Source organism: Necator americanus, chromosome I, assembly GCF_031761385.1.
Source record: "Necator americanus strain Aroian chromosome I, whole genome shotgun sequence".
Classification (NCBI taxonomy): Eukaryota; Metazoa; Nematoda; class Chromadorea; order Rhabditida; family Ancylostomatidae; genus Necator; species Necator americanus.
In genome coordinates, this window is record NC_087371.1 from 22,102,359 (window position 1) to 22,123,507 (window position 21,149).

Sequence of the window (21,149 nt, forward strand, 5' to 3'; positions counted from 1 at the left end):
TGAAAATTTGAGAACATGTACGCTCATGCATAAAACGCATAGGTAATCATGCAATTCAGCATAGCAGCAGAGAATATTCACGTATAACAATCTTCTACGTGTTTTAAAATATCTATTTTAGCACAAAAAAACTTTATGGTGATGTGTAATAAACAAAAAGCCTTTCATACAATAAAAGCAACATTCTGAATTATTTGTACAATACAAGCGAATGCAATACCTAGTAATGGATCTAGTGTATTAATTGGACCCGACTTTCGATAAGGCAGAAGACTAACAAATTACAGATTCAAAGTAATCTTTTTGCGTTGCAACTTCGGGGGTGAAAATGCTTCTCGCATTCGTCGATCTGTGTTGGCATCGCCTTCGGGTAAAAGCTGAAAAATACCACATATAATGAAATATGTGAGATTACATTTAGATTTTAAAACGTTTAAGATGCATACTTCCAACATTCATAAACATCTGCAGCAAGAAGAGGCAATTCGAATTACTATGCGAGTGAAATGCGTTATCACCTTGCTTTTATCCTCCTCCATGTCAGTAGACTCTTTATCTCCCGCACCGAGTTGTTTTAGAAGAGGAACCGATTTCTTCAAACTGGGAGGAGTTACTTTAAACTTGACAAAAGACGCAAGAGCTGGTTTGACCTTGGCAGGAGATGACGTCGCAACCTCCTAAACAAAGACCGACTTCATGTATCTGAATGGAAAAAGATTTCATTCTTTCAAACCTAAGCATGATAAACCTTCTCAGACACACTAAACTCGCTTAACATAAGTCAATTTCCCTACGATGAAAAACTTGAAAAATGTTTACCAATTCAATTTTAAAAATTAGAAAATTTAATCACCAATTGCATCGAATTCGTTTGCCTTGCCCCGTTTTTGTTTTAAACACCGTATTAATACATCAAAAGGAGGTACCATATATGACGAAGTTGCATTACTTAGATGAATGTGGATTTTGTTGATTTTTAAACAAACTTTGGGAACTCCTTGGGAACAAAGCTTTGTCTGCGTTTTGTCTAAAAGAATCGATTTTAGGACGGATAGGACCCTTCCTAAAGGGGTTGTAGTTACGAATGCAACAACAATCTTTCCCTGAATACCGCTTCCACTGACTTATCGAATGTCCTCCTTCTTGGGTTGTCTCTGATCCACATGGATTGTCGCACCTTATTCAGATTCTGAGTTTCTGGAAATTTTCAGGGGAGCAGCGAAACCTCTACTTTTTGTGTGCACATATAACGATGACAGCTCTTGCGATAATGTTCCAGTGATGTAATTTTTAAAAATTTCTCTTAAACCTAGGACAAAATGGGTGTTTAGCTCGCTAACCACGAATACCATGAAGATTGGACAGGAAAGTCAGATGGATAAGTCTACGAATATCAATCGTCCATTTCTAGGTCCTGCCAATTTCTGACAATTCCTTACAAGCAATAGTGTGCAAGGTATGACACTATTCGTCGACTTCTACTCATACCATAAAAGAAAAACATATCGGGAACCGTTATTATTCAAAATCCAAAATTCACTCTCCATTTTAAGAGAAAAACTTACTGGTTTTTGCTTTTTCAGTGTAGGTTCATCACTGTCAAGCGCATCTGTGGTTCCTTTATGCTTTCTAGCTGACGCAGTCGGATCATCAATACCTTTCAACTGACCATCGCTATTTCTAATGGTGCCCTGTGAAGTCGAAATGCTTATCTGCGAGATAGGAGGCTTTTCTTTAGTGTTAGCAGAGTTGTTGGCTTCCTGTGGTCTTTCCAAATCCTTGCGAGAAATAGAATTTTGGTAGTCCTTTTCAGGCTTCCCCTTCAATCTACTATCTCCTTTTCGGTCGGAGTCTTTGCGCTTTTCCTCGGATTCCCGGTCACGACTTGAGTCTCTCCCTTTTCTCTTGCCTTCCAGTTCCTTTTCTTTCTTCCTATCAGATCTCTCATGACTTCTATCCCTGTGCTTCTCAACTCGTTCGCGACTTCGGTCTCTTCTTCTTCCTTCGCGATTCTCTCGTTCCTTCCCGACTCTATCATTCTTTGTGTCGCCACGCTTCCTGTCCTCACGTTTTTTGTCATTTTCGCGTCGTTCAACCTCGTCATGTTTACGCAGATCTTTCTTCTTTTGGGTGCTGTTTTCCAATAGCCGCCGCTCCTCCTTGCAATCAGCTTGTTTCTCGTTGTTTTCCCCGCCCGTATCAGCACAACGCTCTGCTTTGTGGCCTTCATCGGTTTCTTCCTAAACATAGGAAAACTAAGATGAAAGCGAGAAGAGAGTGCCGAAAAAATCAAAGTGTCAAATTCTTTTCCTATTCGAAAGAAATGAACGAAATAGTACGAATCCATTAATATTATTAAACAAGCACAAAATAAGAGACTTGTACTTTCTAGTTAACACACAAAGCACTTCAAAGTTAGATTACAGAAGGAAGTCAGCAGTAAATAGAATGGTCAAAACGACATGAAGCACGATGCAGTTGCATAAGCGGCTGCGCTACAAGCAGCACGGAAGCGGAATTAGAATCAAAGTGGGACCATCGCAAACTGCTGCGAAGAAAGTTCTTCCCTCGACCCTAACCGCTATGCACCGCTTCAAGCCCAGCCGCTTACGCAACTCCACCAGCTTCATGTCGTTTTGACCCTGCTATGACTTTCCTGTATAGAAGTTAGAGAAAAAAACAACCTGAAGTTGTCTAAACTTATAACACTGCCAGGATTAAATACGCCGACAAATAAGTCTCAGCTGGACGCATGCGAAACTAATCTAAGCTGCACAGAATATGGCTTTTTTCCTTGAATCATTCCAGAGTTTGAAAAATGCTCCCAGATGCTGCATATTTGTGCGTTTTTCCAGACTGTACACGTTATCTGATTTTCTGCGAATAAAGTACTTTTTTTTTTTAATTCGCAAGCTCGTTGTTGACAATGAGAATACTGCATGGCGATTTCACTGTTGTTCGTTAGTGTTCCTGCTGGCATATTCCAATGTTTTTTGTTGACATTTGATGTCACACAAAAATATGCAAATGGTTATGCAAAGATTTGAGCAATATCAAATAACGCAATGAATGATAGTGATGTTGGTAATATTGTATTAAAAATTCACTTCTTTATTCGACTCCCTGTGATCGCTTCGATCCAGATCTTTGCCTCGTCGATGTTTCTTCTCTTTTCGTCGTTTCTCCTTCTTCTCTTTCTTCTCCTTTTTTCTTCTGTGGCGGTGCTTTGACTCGTTACCATCATCATCATCACGTTCTCTACAATTATATCTGTCGACCACAGTAGCAAATAAAAAGAAAGGCACGTTCTACCTGCTCCTTTTATGTTTTTTATGCTTCTTATGTTTCTTATCCTTTTTGCGACTGTTCCTTTCGTCATCTCCCTCAATCTGTTCTTCAACTGTATCTTTGTCCTTATCCGTAGTGTCTTCTTTGGTCACAAGGGTAGCGTCTGACTCAGACTTTCGATCTACGGCGTCGGACTCAGATTTTTGCTCTATTGGTTCTTCGTTATCCGCTTCACTCAACTGCTCAACAGCAGTCTAAAATGAAAGACCTTGGTGGAAGCAAATTTGAAAAGTAAAGAGCGTTGTGATCATTCATAGGAATTGAACGTTCAAAATCACATACATCAAAAGGCTCTTCAACCGCTGGTTCAGTGTCAGTAACGCTCTTCTCATCTTCTGCTTCCGTTGCCGTTTCTTTCATCGCAGCCATCTCTTCTAATTCGAATTCTATACCATCATCATCACAGTTGGCCTCAACGCGAACGAACTAAACATCAGACGTAAAGACGACTAATTGAATCTATTACGAATGCAAAACCTACCTCAGCGACTTCTCTGAGTGTGCCGTCAATAGCTTCCTCATCTGCGATTTCTCTTGCTGCTTCTTCGCTATCATTCGCTTTTTTGCGGTCCTTTTCATCTTTGCGAGAACGCCAGCTCGAGTCTGATTTCCAACGAGAATCCTTCTTCTTACGTTTTTTGCGATCATTTGATAACGCTGCTTGATGATTCTGGGGAGTGTTTGACCGAGATCTTGACCTGTCACGCTTACTGGCAAGATTTGGTGGTGTTGTGACATCCAAACCCATCAATGATGGCAGCGAAGGCTCCTGATGAACGATAGAACTTTTAAACTCTGGAATGAAGAAAGAAAATGGAACATACGTCTTTTCCATCTCTACGAGAAGCATGAGCACCACTTCGCGGAGGCCTTCAGAAATTGACAAAAATTAGTCTTGCATATCCAATCAAACATGGATTCTCGCCTCATTTTAAACTTACCTATTTTCTCGATGTCTGTCACCCCAATCGCGTTCTCTGTTCCTTTCTCTATCGCGATCTCTCCTATCGTCGGTGTGCCGATATCTACTGTCCCGGCCACGATCCCTGTCTTTCTCTTTGTCACTTCGGTGAACACGCCGCTTATCTTTCTCATGACGATTACGACGCCGACGGCGATCATCTGCAGATGAGGATGATAGAGTTGAGCTGGACGATCGATTTCGACTTCTGAATTAATGTTAATTAATTAATTAATTAAGTTAATTTATCGCATCATTACACTACTCATAAGAACGATATGGAACAACACGAAAAACTACATGCAATAGAATAATAGAGGATACTTAATCTTTTTTGTGCATAAATTAAGCATTAGACCGGAACATCGTGAAGGTCGGAAATCATGTAGCAAAGCAATTCTTTTGCGTTCTTTTTATAACTTAATGCTTCTACTTGTTCCAGAATCTTGACTGAATTTAGCACTCAGGAATGTTCAACGGTTGATCTAAACCTAATTCTAATAAGTCTACAATTTGAGGTTTCGTAGGGTTAATCACTTCGAATACGGTGGACACCTAATAAACTAACCTAGCTCTCTTTCTTGGTCTCTCCCGCTCACGATCCTTTCTATGAAGAAATGCGTCCCAAGCATCCATAATTTGCGGCTGTGGTGCACCGAGAGTCATGGCAGGCGGTGGTTGGTTGTATCTGAAAACAGATAGGAACCAATTTAAGTTAAATTTTACAAGTACAGAACAACTTTTCGAAACAAAGACGGGTAAGCGTTCAGTGTATCACATACATGTAAGAGGCACTCGGCGGGACAAGCAACTGATGCTGAATTGGCAATCCGACCCCAGGAATAGGTGGTAGACTACTTGCGGTTTGTATAGCTGAAATAATGGAAATCAACATCCCATAAGACGAAGATGGAAATCAACCTCACATGTTAAGGGCAAACTAATCGTTGGTGGTGGAATAGACGATGTTCCCGGAGGCAACAGAGAATCGCCAGATGAAGATGAGCTCGCCACAGGAACCATATTCGGTGGTGGTTGAGAGAACGACGGAACCGAAGCCATCTAGATCACCATCAAATATTAGCTGGTTCTTAATGCAACCTAAATCCGACAAATCCAAAGGAACTTACTGCGACAGGAACAGTTGTTTGAGTAACAAACGGAGTTGGTGAATTCTGTGCTTGTACAGAATCCTGAGGTGGGGCTGATACTGCGGGGACAGTTGGTTGCGAAGCCTGGGAAACAGGTGGAGGAAGTGTTTGTGGAGGAGTAGAAGCGGCTGAGACAGTCACAGATGGCTGTAGACCTATTCTGAAAAGTTAGAAATTGTACGAGAACTGTATATCCGTTTTAATGAGTATATTAACAGACCTAAATCGCATGTGTTCCTGGTCCTGACTTCCTAGTCCAGAGCCACCCATTGACCATGCTGCTGCTGCCTGTCGTACTGATTTGTTGGGTACCAATGCATCCACTGATACCTTAAATAATTTTTAGACATGTCGACAACTGACAATAGGGAAAAAAATGTAACTGCGTGCATCTGATGTACAACTATATATTCAGTTTGTCACTCATGCATAACATAATCAGTAGTGTTACCTATGGAACGGAAATGAATGAAAAGAAGTCGTTCCAAGGCAAAGGGTGAACCTGATTTGAAATTGTAATCGACATGGAATTTTTGCGGAAAAACGAACTTCTGAGAAAGAAAAGTATCCATTTTGTGACTCACATCAAAGAAATCAGGTTCTTGAGCCTCATTAGTTGAAAACTCAACTTTAGTTTTTGTAACAAGGTGCGCGAATAGCAGAGTTAAGAGCTCAGGAAGTTCGCGTAGCAAAAGCGCGGCTGCACCATTTCTCCGTTTATAAAGGGCAGGAAGCAAAGTTTACTAGAAAACAAAGGCCTCAGTATTTGTGTTCCTATAGAAGAAGAAGTCTTAGCTCCATTATTTTCATAGTCTTAGTTTCTCTACAATACAATTTAACATAAAAACTGACAAGTAAACCACAAAGTATCTCGAATGACGCAAACACAATAACAGAACAATTCCGGAGCGAACCTGCATGTGATCGCAATTCTTGCCCGGACATTGACGGTCTTGAGATTCCATCAGCTTGTTAGATATGCAATCTGCGCAGAACGAATTTCCACAACAAGTAGTGAGAACAGCATCCTGAAACGTGCTTCTCGTTAAAAGAATCATCATCTCCTGTAAGGAGCAACTAGAAGACAGAAGCGCAGGCTACATTCCTTTCATAATTCCGTCAAATAAGGAAAACGTACAGTCAGAACAAGAAACAAAAATACTGGCAAGAATGTTCCTGCCTCTACCTACATTTTTCTCGTGTCTCGCGGCAAAAACACTCTTACGACCACCTATGTTGATACTTAGGACATCAGAAAGAAGTCAAAACTAGCACACCTTCAGAAGATGTGAACAAATCGGGCAAGTCAGTTCTGGAGGTGGTACTCGTTCCACTACAGGTCCCTCCTCCACCACCTAAAGAGTGTATGGTGAGCAATTGTTAAGGTTTGACCTTAGCCACAACGTGCCTTTTTCGCGTGTTGTCTGGCTTTCCAGTGCATTATAGGCACGACGAGTTTGCCAGAGGGGTGCAACATAGCAAGCGGATCCTCTGCAGTAGTCTCCATAAGTTCTTGTGAAGGAATTCCGGTGGTTCGCTTCGTAGCCAACTGAAAACAAAGCAGTCGAACAAAGACCCCCCTAATTACACCGGTGAGGCTCCTGATTGTCTCACGCAATAAACCGCGCAATGCTGATAGTCTGTCGCTGTCGACCATCTCATGTTGTCCGTGGCATTGTGCTACAGGCAAGAAACTTCCGAATATGTTATTTCTTGAATTCAGTACTACTCTTCAGTAATTATCTGGTGGTCTAACACAGATGGGGTGTAGCTCTTAGTTTATCTCAAAGACCCAACAAATAAAACAACGCTGTGGCGGGTGAGATCAATAGGGCTCGGCCAGCCAAAGGCCATTTCTGAACAATAACCGCATCTAAACATTTGAAGTTGACAACAATGAAGACACGTTACAATCATATATACAGAAAAAAGAAAATGTGTAAAACTACATTTACACAGCGGACGCGTTCAATAAGGATTGAACATACCCGACGACTGTAACCGTAAATACTGATAAATCCGTATCACTACTAGTTTGAAACTAATACTCCTAAGAAAGAGCGACTCGCAAACCCAGGCCGCTACCGAATAACGGAGAAACGCTTCCGCGCATCGAGCATGATTACCATTGGGCAATTCTTGTACCAGTGGCCAGGTTGGTTGCAACGGTTGCATGTGTAGGTAGGCGGTGGCGGTCCAGACATGATGTTTGTAGTCTTCTTTTGAAAGCTGCAATATGTGCTCGTTTTACAAGGTGTGTATTTACAAAGCTAAGCTTAAAACAAAGATTTTCAAAACAAGTTCACGTGTTTCTCATTATAGATTGTTGTAGGTGGAAACATTGCATTGGTCCTCGCATACTTTTTCCACTTTGGATTTTACATTTTCATTCTAGTTTGTTTCAAGAGGCCTCCGTAACGGCTAAAGGGTGACTAGACAATCAACGCCAATCTGTACATGAATCAATTCCAGCAAGTGGTCCAGTGCGCAGGAATCTCCTAAACTCTTCGAAGTCGCATTACTGCATGACAATGCGGGACCTCACACAACGAAGGTGACGCGGGAATTTTTGCGAGGACTGCACTGGACATTCGTGACCCACCGTCCCTTTAGCCCTACGCTGCCCCACTCGACTATCACTTGTAACTTTACTTATCATTTTCGGGCCCTGAAGCAGGAGACACACGAAAAAACTTTCAAAGACCGCAGTGCCCAAAAACTACTCAACTACTTTTTACCACCGCAGATTCCCTTCTTCTAGAAAAAGCGAGACTGGGAATTTGTCTATTCAGAGACTAGACGTTGTTGATAATGAAGGTAAGTAGATTGCTAATCCTTTACTTGCACTAATAATTTTTTTAAATTCATTTTTTTTCCGAATAAGCGAGAAAATGCGCAAAGACCCATATAAAAACAAGCAGCTGTACATCATCAAAACAAGATTAAATGCAGCATAAATCGAAATCGAAGATGTTTGCACCTCTTCATTAATCGATAGGGTTAGGTTCATGAGTATGAATACAATCACGCTCAATCCCTGGTTACTCATACTCGTGAACTACGCTCTTAACCTATCCTATCTATCCGGGGAATGATACCAACACCTTCAGTTTCGTTGTTCTGCCTTTTAGTAACAAGCCAGTGCATCAGAACCGTTTTGAGAGTAGCGTCCCAATAAAACCTCCCCTGAAGATTTTCTTTACTGATTTTGTGACAGCTAAGGAGCATGATTATTTTTTTTTGTAACAGAATTGTGCTATTATCAAACTGCACATTCTACCTACACTACAGAATAAAATGTTAGCGTTTAATGCGAATAGTTAATTTGCACTCTTTTTCTCGTGATTAAAATGTCAGTTCTATCGAATTTGAAAGCTAGTGTGTGCTTTGTGCTAAAGTCACAACTACTAATGCCCCAATGAATATACATGTACCACTGTTTGCAATTTCCAAGTTCATGAAGAGAGAAAAAACAGGATCCAAAAATGAACATTAGTCACGGCAGAGAATCAGTAAACAGTGAATTTCGTTGGCTTCTGGAGAACTTCGTGTTTTACATTGACTTTTCGAATATTTCGATTTGTGGCAGAAGATGACGTCAACAGTTCCTCACTTTTAGATCGCCCGACCAGAAATGAAAGCCAGATCTTAATCGTCATCCAGAAGAAGTGCTGCGGATTTTCTTAAAGAGTATGGCTAGCTGGCCACCTACTTTCTATCTATTATGCCGTCCAATAAGAAATTGATTCTTGACTCCGCCTTCCTTCTTTTTTCTTGCTCTCAGACATTGTCGGATTTTACCACCTTAACGGCATCCCACGAATCTGGGGTGGTACAGGTTTCAGACGGGTAATGCCTATGGGGGTTCGTAGATTGTGGGGAAGGGGGTGATTCCGTCCATCTCTCCCTGTATCAGTGCAACGACGCCGCAACTGCTTCCTGCGACGGCTGCTGTTGCAGTGCGCAACCGTTGCGCGAAGCCCGCTGATATGCGATTCGTCGAAAACCCATTGATACAGGAAGAGGAGAACGGAATCACGCTCTTCCCCACAATCTACGATCCCGTATAGGCTCAACCCGCCTGAAACTCGTAGCACCCCAGATTCGTGGGGTGATGCCTTTAAGGTGATGATCTTAAAGCAGCTGCTTTCAAGTCGGCGGAATCATTTATACCAGACGGGCTTTAACCACTCAAGGTCAAGTGCGTGCATAACAACAAAGAGCATTGACTACAAGTGAGAGAGCAGAATTCAATGAAGATGCGCGCAAATGTTCACGTTAGAATGGATTCAAGCATACTGCAAAATTTCTACTGAAGCCTATCAAGTTCACATTAGGACAATTACAAATCCTCAAAACCAATTTCGGCGTGAAGTCCGCAGTTCTCCACAGCTCGAGATACATAGTAAAACTCGTGAACTTTCGTCAATTATACAAAATAATGATAAAAAAGTAAAGAACTGACTTGCTTGAGTGATATTTAGCTGTGGAAACATCTTTAATATGGGCAATCTGGTCCTCTTCGGAAAGTTTTTCGAATTCCTCCTAAAAAAAAGGGAGGTGACTTAATTGACCACCTCAACACAAAAACAGTATATAACAATAATGCTTGAGCTAGTTAATCCTAAAGTCACAAACCGGATTCATATGAGCTGGAACTGCGAAACCACTTTCCGTCGTAGTAGCTCTCACAACGACCCCAGTGTTGACACCTCTAAAAATGAGCTCGAGCATTTTACAACCCACTTATTGCACAAAGCAGCTAGGATCAGGAGTTTTTGCCCTTCTCCAGAAACCTAGATATTGCATGAAGTTCAAGAACAACGCAGTTCTCTCTAAAATTTTTCTCTATTTATTTCATGTACCATAAAGTATACCATTCAACGCAGAAGATAGATGATAGCAGCGTGCTTCGTCGACCACGACGAACTCAATTCAAGATGTGCCAAAAAATTCTAAGAGGCTAACGTGACAGGTCCCAGTTCCAAATCTCGCACCAAATAGGTTAAAAGAAAATTTACAACAGAATCTGCATAGCACCTGCTTCGAATTCTCTAACCAAACGTTTTCTCTACTCAGCATTCTATTCACATACATCCCTTGTATGGAATTGGGTGCACAGCTCTGTATTATATCTAGTAAATTCTGCAGCCTTTACAGTATTTTGGGCATAACAGCCTGTGGAGCAACAGAAAGAGAACAATTCTGAACATTGAATGCTAACTCGACTTTAACCGCAAAAACTGAGGAATCCCCATTCTGGTTGATATCTCTACGACCACATATCAATGCTGAGAAGAAAAAAACTGTTGTTTAAGTTACAGTTTTTCTCTGTGTTACATAGGTTACAACTGCTGACTGGTTAAAATATTTCCACCCTTTGTGTGCTCCACGAACATGTGTTACATGGATACGAAGAAGCTGAATATAGTAAAGGTGGTTATAAATAGTGCAGTAACTCACTGGATTTTTGGCAGCTTTTCTGCATCCTCTCTAGGAACCCGTTGAACAATGATGGAAGAATTACGAGGAATCAACTCCTCTGCTGTATAGCTGCGTTTTGTATGAGCATTCTAAAAAGCTGACTTGAAAGGAAAGGAACGGCACGTACATGCGCTAAATGTTTCAGGAAGTTTTGAAGATGGTAGATACGATCTACATGTTACCTGCAGCAGAAGATCGAATGCCTCCGCCTTGATCCCTTCCTTTGAACAAATCTCCTTTTTTAGATCGGCGCCAGTGATATGTAGACCATCAAACTGTAGCGTCTTATATTCCAACGTCGCTCGAAACTTGTAGTGAATCGATGACATTACCCTAACATGACAATTCATCCGTAGAATGGTCGACAACAACATAAATGGCATCATCGAAAATGAAAGATCACACTGAATTTAGAAGAAGTACTAATAAGTGGTTTGCAAAAACAGAAAACAGCTTCGAACAATTTCGAATACAAAGCGTTTCTTTCGCATTTTTTACGAAAAACCTAGTGCAACTTTAGTTAGAAGCAAAGCATAGCAGGCCAAAACCATATATGTCATAATCATGTCATGTCATATTAAGAATGTGTGAAGTATCCCAGTTCATGCAACTTTATCACAGAGAAGAAAGAAGAGTTCAAGCATCATGCATCCAACACAAAGATCATCGTAATTCTTTAAACAGGAAATGACTTTGTGAACGGACGATAAGCTGACATAAACGGCAATGATCTTCATGTAGACGGAACGCGTGATTAATGCAGAACGAACCGAGAGAAGAGCAACCCGTGACTGCGCGAAATCATTGATCGACACAAACACGAGCTAATGCGTCGCGTGTCGCACGTAACCGCACGGACTTCGAATGGGTTACGTCCATCGTCGGTGTCCCACGCACCTCTAGTTTCAAATCACATTAACGGCAGATCTCGTTGAGTAACACCAATATGCACCGATATTAAGCGAGGGACTTCGTTATCCGTTGGCTCCTCTCTGATCAGGGCCAAACGTATTTTGGGATTTTCTCAGCAGGTCAACGAAAGAATGGATGAGGTGGGGGTAGGGAAAGAAGGCGAGATAAGGGAAGTGTTATTGAATGTTATTGGATTCAAGTGTTAACTTTGGAAACAATACAGTACTGAGTTGTTCTTTTTTCTGGTGCAGTTCTAAGTTTCCTCGTTACCGCAAACATTTACTCCATCGGCGTATCGAGGCGGCGAGGCCTTCACTTCAATTAGACCTGAGGGTCGTTTCTGGGGGGCTCTTGCCTCACGCTTGGCTTTGTCTGTGATGGATCCTTTCTAATAGCAGATCGGTTCAAGATGTAGTTTCCAGGCTTCCTAGAAATCTAGATGAAGGACTTACCAGGAATTTTGGCATGACCAGTTCCCCGAAATATAGTAGGGTCAAAACAACATCAAATCACGACATCAAGCACAGTGCAGTTGCACAGGGAGCTGCGGTCGAAGCGGTGCGGTGGAAACAACGGTTGAAATCGAGGTGGGACCATCGCGAGCTGCAGCAGAGGTAGGTGCTAGCAGGGGTCCTAATTCGATTCTGAAACCTACGCTCCACCACACCGCTTTGAGCCCAACTGCGCCGCACTTCATGTCCTTTTGGCTTTACTACAGCAACTCTTTACATGTGCTTAAGTGACGGGCTCGCTTTCATTTCACTACTCGTAAAGGTGTAAAGGGTTTTTCGTCGTTTTTCGTGGAAAACGATCGGTCTTAAGCTCATAATCACTCCGATTTCTAGTTCGCCGTTCCCGCAATTGAAAAGACTATTGTAATCCAAAAGACCAAATCAGCACTGCGGAAAAAAAGCCAGAGATTCTTAAGAATCTTATTTTTGAGGATAGTCCAGTTAAAAATTCATCGGTGCTGTGTTTCTGCTGATATTTCTGGATTGCTATTGTAACTCACAGGCTCAGCCAGTGCTGGAAAAAAACTAACGTCGGGACTCTCCCTATAAGGTACCTTTAACTCACAAGAATTTTGGCATAATCCGTAGGAGAAATTTTAGTTTGTTCAGCTCTGCTTACCTGCATTTTCCTCAAATTCAGGGTTTACTGAAGATTCTGTAAAAGTGAGATGTGGGAACCTGCAACATTTCGAAGAAGTTTCTACGAAAAAGGTGAACTCATACCGAGTATAGTAAATGATGATTAGGATGTGTTGTTTGAAATAGTTCAAATAGGCTATTTCCCAGAAGTTCCCTGTTTTCTTTTCCCAAAGGCATTTTCCTATCTCCTAATGGAATTTTGCACATATGTTGGAAACGGACCATGAGGCTTGTATCCTGTTAAAGTTCGCATGGGATTTGTAGTGGTAAAATGAGCGTAGGTTTTCGCCCGCAATTGAAAAGACTATTGTAATCCAAAAGACCAAATCAGCACTGCGGAAAAAAAGCCAGAGATTTTTAAGAATCCTATTTTTGAGGATAGTCCAGTTAGAAATTCATCGGTTCTGTGTTCCGTTGACGGGTGTGCATGTTAGACGGACTTGGAGACACGCCACTGATACGTCAGCTGCAGTGATATGCGACGACAAGCCTTGTTTCACACGTGAGTAGTCATAGATAGGTGTAGTTACAAAAAAAAAAAACGCTCAGAAACCATTTACATACCTCTTATTGCACAAAATCAGGGCGTCTCAGCTGAAGTGCTGTTGGTTGTGCACTTATATGTCTTTTAATTTTGTGATTAGCAGGAATTATGTCACAGAGCAGCTACAAACTGGAACAGAACACTCAGGGCAAATTTTAGAGCTTCCGTACGTCGGGCTTTTCAGCATTTCTTTTAGTTTTCACGTGAGTGATCTCTGCTAAAAGTAGGGACACGGTCTATCAAGGCTATCTGATTTGCAGTGCGATATAACATAAGCTCACAGATCTCTCTCATTAGAGGTATCACAGCCGATTAGCCGCCATGTTACATGGCAGGTGGCCGATAGGGGACTAATCGGTGGCCAAGAGCGACCTAGTGATTACCCTGTTACCCAGGCGAATACCGGAACTTCCTGTTTCTGCTGCGCCAGGATAGACTCATGACACTTTTGTTTCTCGCACTTCGATCCGGCCAAAAGCCAACCAACTGACTGGGAGATCGAAGGAAGCCGGTTTAGAGTCGCCCCCGACACATAACCCCCACCTTTCCACTCTGGGAGAACACAGCGATCTCGTAAAACAGAAGAAGAGGCCGGCCACCTTACCACGGGTTTGAAAATTATATGCAGTGCAAGACACAGTGGTAAGAAAGAGTCTCCTGATCCCGGAAGAACCCCTGGTACGGTAGGACCAGAAAGTTGCAAGCCTCGTCTACGCTGGCGCAACGGAAAACGGCTAGGGTCACGATGTATATTAACAAGACTCGTAGGCTTGCATCGGAAGCCGCCATTGAAGATCTGATTATGTAAGCTATGAAGATCAAGTGCGACATTTTCGGACTGACCGAGACGAGACGACGCCACATACTCAATACCGTTTATGAAAGTGGAGAATAACTGTACCCTGAAACATCCGACAGTAGAGGACTTGGTATCCACTAAGTATGGCAAAAACATAGATCCTTTCAAAAGCTTTCTATAAGGACTTGGAAAAGTGCTACAGAGAACGCCGTACCTTCTAGAGGTCGTTGTTGGTGATTTCAACGTCACAATTGGCCACAGAAGAACGCTAGAGGAACTTCGCAACGGGACCTATGGCATACAGTGGAACGAGCAGGAGGAGAGTTGATCATAACGACTAAGATCACCCATAGGAGCTGGCAATTCCAGAAGTCCTTCCTTCTACGGGGTCTCCCGGTGGAGGTCACCGTAATGAATTTAACCACATCATAGCCGGTAAAAGGCTCTCCCTTATGTATGTCGGTGTTGTGCCAAAGCAGTATATAGGATCGCACCATCGCCTCCTTATAGTTTTCCTTCATACGTAAAGGAGAGAAAGTTCACACTCCATATATAAAGATATTTCGTGACTTATACAGCAAATTCACCACCGAAATTCTCCCATTCTACAATATTGTCACAACCTACGTGAAGAGAAGGGTCCAACAGGGTGACACAATCTCATCTAAAATATTCAGCGTCACTCTCGAGAACACGATGCGAGGATTGGAATGGGACAACATGGTAGTGAAAGTTGGTGCCACGCAGTTACAATGTCTTTGATTCGCTGATGAAATCGTTGTGAGACAATATCAAACATCAATCAGGCGTAACGAATGCTGGTAAAATTAGATGAAAAATGTAAAAAGATCGGTTTTGAGCGAATCTGGGGAGTACGGTGATCAAGGGGAACGGATGGGCATCTGATGCCCCATTCACGCTCAACGGAACGAATATTTCTAAATGCTCAAACAGTGAATATCTAGGTCGAGAAATTAACGTGACGAACCACCCGCCTCCGAGCTCGGAAGGAGGAAACAGTATTAATTTTACTTGATTAGGAAGCTGAGAAGACCTCATTGAGTTCCCACCGCTCGCTCATGGATGGTGTGCGTGCACGAGGGTGCGCGTTTCCACGTATGTCGTAGGAAGGAGCGCCGTTTCCCGCAGCGTTTTCCAGGACGATCAGCAGGAATGGGGTGGGACAACGCTCATACTCATAATCTAAACCCTGAACTGTTTATTTACTCACAGAGATCCCAACATCGCCACTTTCGTGATACTCAGCCTTTAACCTTTAACAGACGCAACAAAAGATGAAGTATAAAGTGTGGGTTAAAGTGGCTAATCAATCCTCTTGGAATTCCCCAACTAGTTTACTTCAATTCAGAATCGTTTGGGGTTTATGAACGCGTGTCTACTGTATACAATAATTTGCGGAGGGTATCCAATGTGTCAAGCCAGTGTTTTTATCCTCGCGGACGAGTCTGACACCTGTCCAACAATCTCCAAGTCCTCTCTTCTTGAAACCTCGGCATTTGATAGTGTAATTATGTTTTCTTGTTACGCCAGCGAGGTTTAGGTGAAACTTTTTTATTGGCCTGACGTTTCGACAAACTGGTCTTTTTCAAAGGCCGAAAATGGTTCGAGGTCTTTGATACCATGCATATCCCACCAACTCCTCTTCTCTCCTCGCCAACCTTCGATATTGTTCCAAGTACACCACGCAAGACCTTAAAAGAAAAACAACTGACCAGCTTCACTGATTAGCGGGGTTGGTAAACCACCGCGTTCTTAAAGATTGTCACCAAGGCGAATGAGATCTACGCACTGTGCAGTATCCCTAAGTACTGGTGTCTGTATAACGTTAAGGAACTGCATGTGGGGTAATCTTATAGCTCACAGAGTGTTACGAACGGCAAGAAGTCATTGGTAATTGATGAGCACTCATTTTTGTTATTCATGGACGGATTCCTCACGGAAATCCAGAATGCTTCTAATGCCTTCCTAGCAGATATTTCTTTCTCGTGCGCTGATATCGTACATTTTATTTCAAACTCATTTCCATCATGCTTATCATTTTGTGGCGTCTTAGCGGTATCATCGAACTCCCTCGCCTTTTACCAGCCGAATGTTCCTTGATACGCACGTTCAGCATCCTTCCAGTTTCTCCAATATAAATGGCGTTGCACGTTAGGCATTCTATTTGGTAAAAAAACTCCTATGTTCGTGCAATCACCGGCCTTACCGAATGGACAAACCTCGACAAAACAATGGAGTCAGAGACGAAGGGGATGCACAAAGGAATTCTACCTTCGAGTCTGGTACCTATTTATCTAGGGATGAAGGGCTTGATTGCCGCAGGGCTGTTTCGAACTGTCGATCGATCGTGCAGTCACCAGCCCCAGATATGAAATAGATGCAGCATTATTACTAGTAATAGCTCTGTAATGTTTGCGGTTAGTCTTAACAAACATCAGGCATTGCTTTTGTGACATGAGAAATTGTTTTCTGAGTTAGCTTCGTTCTCTTTTCGGAGAGGGGGAAGAAAAAGAAAGGAGTGGAAAACACCGCATGTGGTTGTCAGTTGGTTAGAGTCATGGTTTTGTGGAGTTGGAAGCCAACGCAGAAGATTCCTGTTCAGGAGATTGATGGATGAGAGATTTTGTTTAATCGTTCGAAACTAAGTAGATTCCAAAATATTTCCGTAAGGCGTCTAATTATTGACCCACACACGCATACAACAGGATACTGAGGACAGGAAATTTTTCGTTTCTTTTCAAAATGTCACTGATGTCGAATTGTCAATCTCTTTTTGCTTCCTTGTGTCAAAACATGGGAATTTTAACAGCGTCAAGCATTGTGGTTGAGAAAGGGCCTATATGGCGTTCGGAGCAACATTAGGAAATCCCTTATAAGATCGTTGACGGGAAATTCTTCTTAGGTTGGTGTTACTATTAGAGAAGGCTAAAACTGTTCGTCTGAGAAATTAGTTTTTGCCAGTTGCACAACTAATGTTGCCATGGAGACATGGTTTTCTCATCACCGAATTTTGTAATGTGGGTTCTTGGACAGTTCGCACACATCGAATTCTTTCAAGTGCTCACGACTACGTCGGTCACCTTCCGAGACTGTTTAGATGAGCTCACGAGGTTAGTTGAAACATGAAACAATTAATTGAAACATTGTAGGGGAAAAATGCCTCATGTTCACTTGATAGAAATGGTAATAGCGTTAAGATGACTGAAGGGAAATTCTGTAAAGGAGCGTTTCAAGTTCCACAAATTCTTTAAGAAACAATTAAATATTACCACAAACATGTGAACAAAGGAGGAACTACACTGGAACATACTCAGCCGAGATGACGTGATCGTACGCGACGGATGTGTGCACAGTTGCTATCAATAGGAACTGCATGCATTCATAACTGAATGAGGAAATCTTAAGGGCCGAGGCTAAAATGGACACAATATATAATCTTCAGGAGGAGAAAGAAATTTGTTTTCCATTTTTTCTGCATCTTCCACATCTTCCCATGGACGGACACAATGGCCACGAAGAGTATGGTTACTGTACCCACGATAACACACTTTTCTATGCTATATATTCGACATCATTTCAAGAGTAAACATTATTAATTATTTTATTCTCCGAAGAAACAACAAATTTATTGTTACATTAATGATTTGCAACTAAAAGCACATGGGAGGTATTAATACTCTAAAAAGTGAAAAAAGAGGCCCATACAGCTAATTGAATTAATAATTGATCATAAATGGTGTGTTCTTTTCAAATCTATTCTCAGGAGACTGTAGAAACGTTGACGATTATTCATCGAACCGCTCGAAATTACCGAATCAACGTGAATGTTTTATATTCAATTTCTTAAGAAGCAGTACCATATTGCATGAATTATAGCAGGTAAGACGAAGAAGAACAAAAGAATGATGTTGACGAGAACTGCACATGAACACGCCTTGTCATGGAACCAAATTGCCAAAGGCTGTAAAAAAGAATAAATTCTGCTGATCCGATGAGTTCAATAAGTTCAACTATATAGCAAACAACATTAGGATAGTGTCATCAAAAAATGACACAGGTCTTGCTATGTATTCGCATAACACAAGAAGATTTTGCTCGTAATTAACTCGACAATCATATACGTAGCTTACGAAGCAAATATTCAATAATTAAAAATGTCAGGAGAATAAGTGGAGTTACGTGGATGCAACTTGGTTAGGAAAAATCATTGGGTTTTCTTTTATGCATTTTCTTTGTCTGAAAGTTTTCGTTAAAAAGCATTAAGTGTGGTTCCTAGTTTTTTTTTTAAATCTAATGACGAAAGAAAAGTAACTCACCGGGAAGAATATTATTAGAATGATCTCGATGATTTTGTTTGTATCGTTGGATGCCATTTCTCCCATTCGAGCACTGAAAAAACAAGAAAACAGAAAAAGTACACAAGCACATTCTAGTGTGTATATCATTTCCAATGGAGAAAAAGGAAAGAGGTTGCAGAAACCCGGGACATAGCACACAGATTTTCAGGAAGTTGCGCTGCCATGGACACTTCTCAGAGTTAGGAATTATTCATTGGCATTTGAACGTGTCAAAAGGAGCTCGGCTACGTAACATGTAGAATCACAAAAAGGGTCATCAAAACCAAAGTGATCTTGATCTATCTCTTTCTCGTTTGTAGAATGCAGAATTGCTGCAGATGCTGAGGTGGTTGCTGCTGATGGACAACAAGCAAGTGCAAATGCTAAGGTCGCTGAGGCTTCTTTGGGCTCATTTCAGATGTAGAGCACCAATAGAGCAATAACATATTGTAAGTAGTTAGTAATAGCAGTATTTTTTTAAGGGAAATGCTTGGGTTAGGAACAAGAAGTGGTTCTGGGCGATTTTGAATGTTTTTTTTTTTCAAAAACTTCAGCCACGTCCACCGTAAGCCGCACCTAACACCTATGCCTCCATTTTTCGTCGATTTGCTAAAACGGAGACTAGTATTTCTCCCATTTATCCCGACTGTGCGCAAAGGTTGCCCGCTGGCTTCTGTTTTTGCGAGGGACGTGAAGAGCATCATATCTTCATTTGAATCACTTTATAAAGAGATATGACCAAAGGATAGGATGTCTCAATGCAGTGCATTTGATATCGCGTGGCATTCAATCGCTTGCAACTCGTGTCCAGCGATTGTCGTTGAAATGTGTCATGTGCCCAGTCAACCAATTTTTAGTTTACTTGCCATATTCGGCAGCGTCTCTGACCTTCGATCGGTGATGTAGAAGTGAACTTCGAATCCCTTCTTTGACTTGCATAGAGCGGGATACTCATAGGCTGGCCGCAGAGTTCAGCGCCGCGCAAGAGCGCGGTTTGGCGGCTCTCCGAGGGTTTAGTGGTTATTGACCATTCACAACAATTCGCCCAATAACCACCAAAACCGCAGAGGCGCAAAACCGCGCGCGCGCCCGCGCGGCTCTGAACTCTGCGGGTAGGATTTGGCATCACCCTTTCAATTGGGCGTTCTATGACGCTGATCAAATTTTCCTCTTGCTTGCGTCACGCCCAGGTTTCTGAAGCATAAATATGGAGGAGGGGCGCTTTACTTGTCCTGAGATTTCATGGTTGCTTCCGCCTCAGCTGAATTAAGGCTTTCTTTAAAGGCAGCACACAACGAATGGTGAGCGAATAAGGGGGAAAAGCTATGGATGGGGTTGTAGATTGTGAAATCGAACTTAGTTTCTCTCATTTCTTCCTAGAATCACGTCAAAAACGGCGTTGAAGACACCTTTTTCACTCCCATTTCAGTTGCAAAGCGCCTCCATGGTACACCAGCCGCGCCCACGAGCGAGCGGTCTAAGGTTGATGTCGCCTCATCAGACTATTCATGTAAAACTGAAATGCTTAGGGGGCCAGATAGTGTACAAAGGTGTGCTTTCTAGCGTACTTCGTAAGAACTAAAGCTGTTTTCCACACGTTTTTTTAACGACGATCAGGAGGAGGTGAGAGGAACTTCGGATACCGCAATGTATAATACCACATTATCTCCAACTTTTCCCACTGACTCCTTTACCACGTCAGTGTCGTGGTATGCTTCCTTTAAAGGCATCACTCCACGAATCTGAGGTGGTACAGATTTCAGGTGGAGTAATCGTATACGGGATAGTAGATTAAGTAGAAGGGGGTGATTCCGTCCATTTCTTCCTAATTGCCGTAAAAAAAGGCCCGGAAGATGCGGCGCCGCACAAGGCTGGCGCGCTCCAGTCGAACTCCTTGTAGAAAATAGTGCGCCAGAACGCCTGAAGCCGTATCTTCTGGGCCGTTTTCTACGGCAATTAGGAAGAAATGAACGGAATCACCCTTTCTCCTTAATCTACGATCCCGTAAACGAATACTCCACCGGAAGCTAACCACCCCAGATTCGTGGAGTGATGCCTTTAAGTCGATAATAGTGAGACACAGCGGCATCTTTTACTGTCGCTGTATTTCTATAAATTTTGGAACGGTTTAGGCCGCGTATGAGTTCAGAAATCTCAAGTTGTTCTGAATTGAAGTCGAATCCGCTGGCGTACTCCAAGCACAGCGATGAATACCCAACAAGTTAACGTTCCTGCACTCTTCATACACTAGAATTAACTCTCAGGTAGCACCAAATTGCGATTTCGTTATTATAAATCGATGTGCTTCATTATAATGTCCAAGAATTACCTTTGCAAATTCCGCTACATACTAATCAGAAACTTTTGCATTCCTCTCTAGAGTCAACACTGTTATTGCTGTTTCTTCTAGACTTCTTTTTTCTGGACCAAAGATCCACAAA

The 21,149-nt window shown here is 42.1% G+C and overlaps 2 protein-coding genes across 3 annotated transcripts in view; one reads left to right on the forward strand and one right to left on the reverse strand.

The window, feature by feature from the left end:
- Positions 1-281: 281 nt before the first annotated feature.
- The window catches only part of RB195_006485 (uncharacterized protein), a gene marked incomplete at both ends in the record, with an annotated part of 30,155 nt that continues 9,287 nt past the window's right edge, over positions 282-21,149 (reverse strand). The window contains 25 exons of one of the 2 annotated variants that reach the window (XM_064179596.1): positions 282-377; positions 519-593; positions 651-677; positions 1,566-2,240; positions 3,108-3,258; positions 3,313-3,542; positions 3,631-3,774; positions 3,830-4,005; positions 4,060-4,117; positions 4,173-4,218; positions 4,290-4,517; positions 4,878-4,997; positions 5,092-5,182; positions 5,236-5,371; positions 5,440-5,620; positions 5,681-5,790; positions 6,375-6,488; positions 6,738-6,815; positions 6,869-7,009; positions 7,587-7,689; positions 9,926-10,005; positions 10,099-10,174; positions 10,924-11,033; positions 11,127-11,219; positions 11,277-11,330. In XM_064179596.1, the coding sequence (XP_064036539.1) occupies positions 282-377; positions 519-593; positions 651-677; positions 1,566-2,240; positions 3,108-3,258; positions 3,313-3,542; positions 3,631-3,774; positions 3,830-4,005; positions 4,060-4,117; positions 4,173-4,218; positions 4,290-4,517; positions 4,878-4,997; positions 5,092-5,182; positions 5,236-5,371; positions 5,440-5,620; positions 5,681-5,790; positions 6,375-6,488; positions 6,738-6,815; positions 6,869-7,009; positions 7,587-7,689; positions 9,926-10,005; positions 10,099-10,174; positions 10,924-11,033; positions 11,127-11,219; positions 11,277-11,330 (3,393 nt within the window). Of the gene's footprint in view, positions 378-518; positions 678-1,565; positions 2,241-3,107; positions 3,259-3,312; positions 3,543-3,630; positions 3,775-3,829; positions 4,118-4,172; positions 4,219-4,289; positions 4,518-4,877; positions 4,998-5,091; positions 5,183-5,235; positions 5,372-5,439; positions 5,621-5,680; positions 5,791-6,374; positions 6,489-6,737; positions 6,816-6,868; positions 7,010-7,586; positions 7,690-9,925; positions 10,006-10,098; positions 10,175-10,923; positions 11,034-11,126; positions 11,349-18,687; positions 18,761-21,149 lie in introns of those variants that run through there. The other variant, XM_064179595.1, reaches the window with a different exon arrangement.
- Positions 12,322-12,863, forward strand: RB195_006486 (uncharacterized protein; the record flags this gene model as incomplete). The annotated part of the gene is made up of 2 exons (XM_064179597.1): positions 12,322-12,470; positions 12,800-12,863. 2 exons carry the CDS (start codon positions 12,322-12,324, stop codon positions 12,861-12,863), a joined length of 213 nt encoding a protein of 70 aa, XP_064036540.1.